The 9,375-nt window shown below is 45.2% G+C and overlaps 1 protein-coding gene across 3 annotated transcripts in view; it reads right to left on the bottom strand.

Moving 5' to 3' along the window:
- Window positions 1–257: 257 nt before the first annotated feature.
- GALNT11 (polypeptide N-acetylgalactosaminyltransferase 11) overlaps window positions 258–9,375 on the bottom strand; it is a 56,318-nt gene continuing 47,200 nt past the window's right edge. For all 3 annotated transcript variants that reach the window (XM_075492350.1, XM_075492351.1, XM_075492352.1), the window contains 2 exons: window positions 3,356–3,493; window positions 258–1,073 (listed from right to left, as the gene is read on the bottom strand). In XM_075492350.1, coding sequence (XP_075348465.1) covers window positions 942–1,073; window positions 3,356–3,493 — 270 coding nt within the window. In that variant the 3' untranslated portion in view covers window positions 258–941. The remainder of the gene's footprint in view (window positions 1,074–3,355; window positions 3,494–9,375) is intronic.

The raw sequence follows: 9,375 nt of genomic DNA, 5'->3' as shown, positions 1-9,375 counted from the left end.
GCTGAGGCAGGAAGTCAAAGAAAGGTAAAGAGTGAAATAAAAGAACTTGGGAAAGGAAACAGAAAAATGGAGGAAAAAGACAAAAGAGAGAAATTATCTGTCAAACCTTCCAAGACGTGAGAGAGGGAGAAAGAGCCGGCTGTGAAGAAAAGGGAGTGAAAACAAGGGAAGATCCAAATTATGTGAACATTAGTTTGCATCAGTTTCTTAGTTGGTGCTTTCTGGTCCAAAAGCTACAAAGAGTAAGGCCGTACAGATTAATAAAAAAATGATACTTTATTTTAGATGCAGCTACTGTCATGAGTCATCAAAATAGACTTTGTAATAGTTACTTTGTTTTAAATATGAGGTGACGAATGACAGCTAAGAATTGAAACTACATGAAATGTCCTAAAATTGTAAATTAAGAGCGCTAAATTTAAATATTACAAATGACAATTTTCAGAAGAAAAAAGGGAATAAAAATATTTTCCAGAAAAAGTAAAAATAATTTGGCCAGTAAAACCATACTAAAAATGTAAATTAATGAGATACTGCACATGAAATACTTGAAGAGGACTCCTTTCTGTCATTGTCATTTAAAAGGTCCACAAAGCTAAAATCTCACAATTTAAATTACATTGCTCTAATAATTTCTCTTACTTAAAAACAGTTCAATGATCCAGGATAATCCAAGGAACCGCTGATAAATTGCACTTCTACGTGATGTTCTGCAGTAGGGCTGCTGCTGTTACTGCTGCACCTGACCAGGGACCGGTGACCACCTGGACCTTCTCATACACACAGCTCTCCATAGCAGAGTATTTCTAAGGGTCCTTGCAATGGTTGTGCCAGGTGTAGCAGCTACGGGCTCCTCACACAGCCCTCCAGAATGACTTAAAATCATGGCTGAAGGGGAATCGGGTCTTGGCTTAACGCTTCTCAGCCGCATCCTCGCTGTCTCAGCTCTCAAAATGCCACTGCTGAGGAAGGGACCCATCACAGATGGCCATGGTCACGTACCCTTTGTGGCTAAGCGGATCTACCACCTTCATGCACTGCCCCACGGAGACCTGGTAGAGGCGGTTGTTTTTCTAGAGGAGACAGACAGACAGATGGGATTTATTTATTAAAACTTCTGTTCTACTCCACTGTCAGAGTGAAGCCGAAACCAATGCTTAAGGGGAGGGGATGCTCCTTCCTGACTGATGAGCCTTTCAGCAGCCTCCCTGACACACCAGACCCACAGCAGCAGCATTTAAAAGCCAGAGTACAGCACACCCCGTAACCACGTTCAGGCCTTGAAACAAAGCCTCTCACGTCCTTACGAGGACCCAGTTCTTATTTTGTTTATACCGTAGTCTCTTAATGAGGTGGAGAAATGATCAAAACCATTCCCCAGCACTCAGCAAAGAGGGAGCCCACAAGGCTACAGCCGGGTCCCTGCTCTGCATCTGGCCAAGCCTTAGCAAGGCCACTGCCCTCAGCATCCACGTGCTGCGGAGCTGCCACGCAGGGTGACAGGTCTCTTGTGCATGGTGGGTCGCAACAGCCAGGGCAAGGCCAGACCCTAGTCAACTGTGAGAAGGAAACAGATCCTTCTTCTCTTCTCTTCCCTCCCCCCCGCCCCGAGGTCCCTGTCATCTCTCCCCACTAACAGCTTGTTGCAGTTGCTTTGGTGGCCCCTTTTCTGTCTGGAAAGGACGCTCTGCACAGCCCCAACAGCTCCCACGGGCAGCGAGCTCCTGCTCTCCTGCATGGAGGGAGCAGATACATGAGAACAGTCGCACCAGGCTCTGTGTCACTGCTTACGGCCATAAGCAGATGTCCAGTGAAGCAGGAGAACATGCCAAGAATGCACAACGCTCCTCCAGAATACCCCCCCGCCCCCAGTCTTGTGCTGTAACCGACAGTGCACGGTTAGCCCTTCTCTGTACCAATGACTCACACACCTAATGTATTTCCCCCCCCAAGCCTTCACCTCTCTAATCTAGAGTCCCACAGCCTGCTCACAAACTCCTCATGTGAAAGGTGCCCCACACCTCCAATTGCCCTGCCACCCATCTCTGATCATGCCCCAGCCCTAATTCAGTCTGAGAGGAGACGACCAGCACGTGCCGTACAGTGGCGCGATGACATTTCTCTGCTGTGGTCCCTATTCCTTTCCTAATCAATCCTAGTATTTGATTCACTTTCTTTTGTTGTTGATCATTAATGAGCACCAGCGTGACGCTGTTACAGATCCACCTCCCACAGCCCCAGTGGCAATCGCCAGCTCCAAGCCCACATTTCACACATGAAGCCCAGATTCCTCCCCCACCATCACAGGTGTCACCTGACAATAACTGTGCATTGAATTTCAACGGCCATTCTATCGTCTGTTCTCTCAGTCTTGTAAAATCTTTGTCCGCTAACTCAGGCTGAAGAACCCGGAATAATCTCTTAGCAGCAGCAGCAGAATTTTTCAGCTCACTACTCCCACTACCATTTGCAGCTGTGGCACTGCTGGTGCAAGCGTCAGACATGCACAACCCTGGGCACACGCGGTATCTGCCTCTTTATCTCCAAACCATCCTGGACTGCAACAGCCTTCCTTATTTGACTGCACTTAGGAACTCGTGCTGCCAACGGGCAGCACGGTATGAACCCAAGACAGTTTATGCAGAGCTGTCGTTGAAGTGCAACAGGCAGTTCTGGCAGTGCCCTCCTCTTTGTTCAACGAAGTTTGTACCGCAGACTCACTGCTATGCGGAGGGCACGTGAGGGGGCAGCTTCTGAGTTAATACCCAGGAGCCAAATTTCATGTGTATGCAGCACTGGCTCAGTTTTGTGAAACCAGCCGCTCCAGACTCTAAACCATTAAACTAACAAGATACTATTATAGGGCAGAAGCAACTGCAAAAAACCTCCTCTCAATCCTCGGCTCTGCCCTATGTTTCTTCAAGCATTAAGCAGAAATCACCACATGGACTGCTCCTGTCTCCCAGTCCTGCAAATGAAACACAACAAAGAGCTGTGGGGTGGATTTGTTCTCTCTGACACATCCCTGTGAGCCACAGCGCTGCAGGTGGCTGCGACAAACAGAAAAAAGGCTAAACAGGGCTGCAGAAACCTTCCTATGTTGCAAAGGAAAATGCCTGCATGTCCCAGAGCTCAAGGAAAGCCTTGTTCAGGCTGAAATGCAGCCACCAAAGCTGTGTAACTGCTGTTGTACGTGCTGCTTGGACTGTGGGCTGGGCCCAGTGCAGCACAATTGGCTTGGTATATTTGAGGTTTGGTCATAATTAAACTCAACCTTGATATCCTATTAGTGCTATTATAATTTATCGAGACATTAATTACAAGCAACATGCTATATACCAGCCACTCCACTTACCCCAAACGTCCACTGCTGTGAGCCACCGGACCCATGGCATTTCATGAGACGAGGTGGATCGGATGAGCGAGTTTCCGAAACATCCAAGCAAAGGAGATTATTTAAAATCAGCTCGTGATCTTCATTGTAAATCCAGACCTGAAAGAGAAGACAGACAGACATTTATCCCAATGTTTCAGGGCAGGTGCCTTGCATCTTTTGTTCAGCTACAGAGGAGGCACTTTAGCATCTGGATGTCAGAGACGTGCCTCGCAACGCTCGCTGCCTCTTTCCTGCCTCTTTTCCAGCAACTGAAATGTAACTGCAGTGCTCTATTGCCTTCCCAACATCACACAGTGTTAGCCCACGCAGAGGCACTAAAAGGACTGCTTGTGATCCTGCTCTGTACTGGCATTTTTAAAATTAAGCAGCCGCCCTATGTTCCTCCTGTCCAGGCAGTCAGACAAGCTAACGCGACAGGCAAGCGGTGGATCTCCGAGCAGGTGACCAGCCACTCTCTGAGCCACCTCATTAAGCCAGGCAGTAAATCTCCTTATCCAAAGAGGATCTTTTAGTCATGAAGAAGGGGCTGGTGGATTGCCTCAACTCCACGAAGGGAGCCAGCATGGAGGCCAGAGGAGGATGCTGGGTGACAGCAGGTGGCCCAAGAGCTGTGGGGAAGTAGCTTGGCAGGTACGCAAGGCCAAAAGGTATCTCCAGTCTTCTTTGAAATTGCTGCATTTGTCCATAAACACATAGGAATTTATTTACCATTGTACTCTAGGGTCAGCTTTTATGATAAGAAACCAAAATCAGCTGTGCAAATTCTGGTGCCAGGTAGCCTACATTAGTCCCCACACTGGTCCCAGGGTCCTACTCCTTGCAGCTGGTGGCCTGGTGCTCAGAGATCTTCCCTCAATTAGAAGATGATCGCTGACATCTAGATGCTATTAAAACTTTCCATGCTGCTCTCCGGGGAGCAAGAGAAATCACTGCTTCACCATTCCCGTTCTGAAACTACACACTCCGTAACTGGCAGGTTTCTGTCCTTCTCTGCTCCCCAGCCAAACTGCCTTTGCCAGCTGTGCCGTGCTTAGAGGGAGACCAGCCCTCCCACATCACCCCCACTTTGTTTTTGTTGAACCAACATGAAAATGTCTTGATCTGGACCTCAAGAACTGACGCAATATCCCAGCAGCTCACATAGTGGTGGGAACTGTATTCAGCTCCTCTCTGAGGCCCACATGTATAAAGCAAGAATGTAATTGGTTCACATTTCAGCTTCAACTGCATTTGGGTTCCTGAATTTACATGACATTATAGGAGTTTCTCCGTTACCACACTGAAAACCATCATCACCTCTAACAGGAAGCAAGGACACACTCAACCTGTCAGTTTGTCCTCTCCCATGTGCTACTTGGGCACAAGCAGGTATTTTTATTGTTGGTATAAAATACCGTCAGGCACCTTCGGTTGCTGTAGTTCATGCCTATACCCTGCTAGCTCTCACTGGGCTGCCTAAACCTTGCTTTGGAGCAAGGCAGGTCTGACACAGCTGAAGGTTCAGGGAAGCTGGACCATCAGTCTGGTCTAACTGCAGGAGCTGCTGGTCCCGCCTCCACCCCTAAGCACCTTCAGGCCTGCAAAGTCCTGGGCCAGTATCAGTTAGGCAGAGGACCTGGAGCTCTCATAAACAACGGGAGACTGATCCTTGGGCCAGAAAGCAAAGAAATAGATAATCTTTGGTGTGTGCACCTCAAAATACCCCAGGTTAGACAGGGGTAGGGAAAAGGAGGAGGAAATATGTGAAAACTGTAACTCTGCAGTGCAGGGAATATACTGAGACCATCTGGCTAAACACCAAACTGCTATTTTCTGCATGCGGAGTGGGGCCCCTACATTCACCTGGCATCTGGACAGCATCTCCCAACCTCTCTGGATGCTGAGCAGGTGACAGCATAGCTGGCCATGTCTCTCAGTCTGCCGCCATTCCCAGACCCGACCCCAGGCTGGGATGTACAAGGAGCACCCCTGCTCATCTGCCTCACTTGCCACCATCAACTCCCTTCCCCCTGACTTCTGCCTCTGTGAATGAGAGGGAATTGAGCCCCTCATAACTGTACCAGAAGTACCTGTACCTACAGGCACGCTAAGTTCTGCTGCACTCTTCTTCCAGCCCTGTTCTGATTTCACACTGCTCAGTGCTGCAGTAGCCATGCCCACTGTGTGATCCTCTCCCCGCCCCCCGCCAAGTCTGCATGAGTTTCACACTCAGAGTGTAGAATATCAAATAAATAAAATAAAATAAAACAAAGGCAAATAAAACAAATTCTGATATTTTTTTTTTTTGTCTGATGAAACTAAAACCAGCCTTCTGGAGGGAGCTGTGATTCAGGACACTGCCTCAGTTGGATTGAAAAGCATACAGCTCATTCATTATCACAGTGACTATTGTAATACAGTGAAGGACTCCTTTGAGGACGTGCAGGTATTAACATTAAAATTTGTCCTAATCTCAGGCATTCTGTGCCTTCAAACATAGTTCTTCTGTTTAAACCCTGTCATGAGAAAGAAAGCATGGCAAGATTAAAGAGGAGAAGGGAATGGAGAAATAGCAGAACTTGCCAGAAGAGTATTATTAAAAAAAGAAGAATGGAGCCAAATCCAAACAACAGATGAAACTGGTAACAATTGAGAGAGAAGGCTGCAGTGACACAGGGGGCAGACCTTTAATCAAAAGCTGAGTAATGGCAAAGAACACACAACAGTGGTTAAATCCAGTGTGATACTTCTCCAGAAAGGCTTATACAAGACGGCCACAATTAATTTCAAACTAATTATGTGTTTGGTGTAGCAAACAAAGGAAAGAGGGGGAAAAAAAGGCCTGAATTTGGGACACATTATGGTTCCAAATTCAGATTAGAGTATCAGGATGAACTTGCAGATTATTAACAGATTCAAGCACAAGGAAAGCAAAGCCACCCCATGGGTTTTTTTGTTCTGTAACTGCAAGCCTTTGCATACTCCAAAATTTATTAACTACTTTGCTGCTGAAGACTGGAAGGGTGAGATGTAGCTCTCATTGTTACAGGCTGAAAGGAACAGCAGCCCAGTATAGGAAGGAAACATCTCCTGGCAGCCAGCACCACTGGTATCTGATCTACAAGGAGAATAAACTGCTCTCATTTTCTTTTTGTCCATGACTTGCTTGGGTTCAGGCTCAAGCACAATATCAAAAGTCTATACTCAAGAAGATGCCTGTCTAGGATTTATACCTCAGTTCTAAGTAATGTCTTGTTTTATCCTCCTACGTATTTTCTACAAAAAAATGACATTTTAAAAATTTATTTTATTTTTAAAAAGTAACAGACAAGGTGCAAGATATTTTTATCCTGCGTCTACTTCCTAATTCTCCTTCCTAGGAGAGCATCACTGTCAGATTTCAGTTTCTAAAAATGGAATTGTGCCCAGCTCCCACCAAAGAGGAAAGCAGCACCTTTAATTGCTGTCCCCCCGAGACACATGCTAATGACTGATCTGCTCCACAGGTCTAAGGAAATCACTGACCATTTTCACTGGAGTCAAAGAAAAACACTGGGATGCAATTAGAATATAATGACTTGTTTCTGTTTTCAAATAAAACCTAAATGGCAGATGTTACGGAAAAACCTCTCTCCATAATGAAATTGATCAAGTTTTGGGTTAAATAAATGATTTAATTTTGTGACTGCTGTAGGATTGGCCTCTTTCTAGCAGCTCTTTTCTCCCTGCCTCTCAACACAGGCAACAGAGTAAGAGGAAAGGTGCAAAGACCCCTTCAGTCTTGGAGTGCAGCAGCCCATTCAGCTGCTGACCAACCTTCTGAGGTCCTAGGTGTCCCTGGAGCATGTAGAGATCTCCCCTAAGGCAAAGCATTTCAGGTTTGGCAGTGCTCAGATGCCTGCCCAAGTCTCCCACCCATCAGGGTCAATGCCTTCACCTTTGGCTACAGGGGCACAGAGGTCCTGCTTGTGTTAGTCACCCGGACCGCAGCAGCTGGTTCAACATTCCCATAGTGGAAATGGGACCTACAGATCTGGGGTAAGTGTTCTCACTGCTAGAGCAAAGCCAGTGTGTGTACCCTTCTGGTCACCTACAGACAGATGCGTAGCAGAGTAGGTCTCATGGACAAAATAAATGGGAGGAGGTCCAAAGTATGAACTCTGTTAGTATAAACTTTTTTTTTTTTTTTTTTTTTTTTTTTTACACAGGTGCAGCTTAGGAAGAACTGGATTTTGAATTTAGTCCCCTGAAAAGGTAGTTCAGATTATTTGCAGATTTAAGACTGAGGTTTCCTAGGGCTTCCAGTACCTTCAGGATTTTACTTCACCCCCATGTAACACCAATAAATCACCCAGCCTTCTCCTGGATTGATTGCTAAGATGACTTCATTAATCTCATTTACATACAGACAGGTGGGTAGAAACAGAGCTTCTCTTCATGTACAGCTTAATGAAGAGTTTCAGTGATGACTACAGTTTAACTCCTTGCAAGCACAGCAGTGTCACATTGCTGAAGACTGGATAGTGGAGCTTTTTTGCCCTCTCATTTTACCAATATTTGGATTTCCAACTGGTTTCAGGTTGCCACTGCTGGTAAAGGAGACATGCTTTTCACTCCCTCCGTAAACCCCTATATCCCAGTGATCCCCCTCTGGGATTATTTTTTCCCCATAATAAAGAGATACAGGGCTGTGTTACTGAACTTTTTTTTTTGTGAAAGCTTAAATTATTCCTACAGTGAGATTAATTAATGTAAATAGATAACAGCTAGCTGAAGTACTTCAGAGGAAACTGAAGTGAGGAAAGGGCTCGAACAGTGCCTCATCATCTAGGAGGATGGCCCATACTGTCATTTCCTTTTGAAAAAATTGAATTACCTATAGAAGATTGAGTCCACTGTCAATACAGACAGCTATATTAAAACAAAACCCATCACCTGACCTAGGGGAAAAAAAAACAATAAATCAAAGAATCTGTAGTAGGTAAAAAAGGGAAGCTCACTGATCCTAGCGAATAAATATTTCAAAATGATAGGAAATACACCCTATCCTTTGGCTTTCAGAGTGCAGTGGAGTGTAGCAAAAGGCATGGCTGGCCAACTGGCAAAGCTTTGTGGATATACACTCTTATTTGGTCTGCAAATTGCATTAGCATTAGAGGAATGCATTGAAAATTTTCAGTAAATACAAGACCGTAACTACTACAGAAACAGCCCTTTGTGTGAAAGAAAATCCCTGCCGTGAACCATGCCGACAGAAGAAGCATTCCAGTACTTTCATCAGTTACAATCTGTTGCTTAGATTGGCAGTACTGTATTATTCTGTCAGACAGTTTCTAAAAGACAAAAATTCAGCCTCAGCACTGAGGAAGAGATGTGCCTACCAATTTGCACCATTGCAGCTATCTGCATATACTTGAGCTCCTGTTATTATGGATCACAATGACATCACAGCACCAAATGACTTGTGAAAATCATCAGAAACAGCAAAGTTTGGTGGTCTATAATCATTATTTTAAGCTATTGCTACCCTGAAAACCCAATGTCCTCCTGAAGGTCGTTCCAAAGCAGATAAATGCTTTGTGTTTCACGGTTCAGTGTGTTGCTGATGTTTCATAACAATTGTTAGAGGGACCCAAGAATTGTGTTCCTTCAATAGTTTATGGAAAAGCAGCAAGCAGACTTGATCTGAACATCTTCACGCTCACTCTAGACATGTGTTGTATCAGAAAAGCGAACTAACAGCCACGATCTAGAGTTTTAGAGAGAAAGATCTCACAGAAGAACTGCACGTGTGAGCACATCCTTCTAGACTCTGACTCTTGACCAGTTTATAAAGTATGTATTCTTACATTTATGAAGTGCTACAAGACTGTTAACAAAGCTTTTCTGAAATTCCCTGCTCAAATCGGTTATCTTTTAAAGGCCCAGAGCACAGATTCACATGCTTAGACACCTTAGCACCATCCCCAGCTGGAATGGCAACAGTCACATTTTTAAAG

The sequence above is a fragment of the Mycteria americana genome, chromosome 2, assembly GCF_035582795.1.
Source record: "Mycteria americana isolate JAX WOST 10 ecotype Jacksonville Zoo and Gardens chromosome 2, USCA_MyAme_1.0, whole genome shotgun sequence".
Taxonomy (NCBI): Eukaryota; Metazoa; Chordata; class Aves; order Ciconiiformes; family Ciconiidae; genus Mycteria; species Mycteria americana.
Note: the sequence above shows the minus strand (reverse complement) of the source record. Positions and strands in the feature narration are given on the sequence as shown.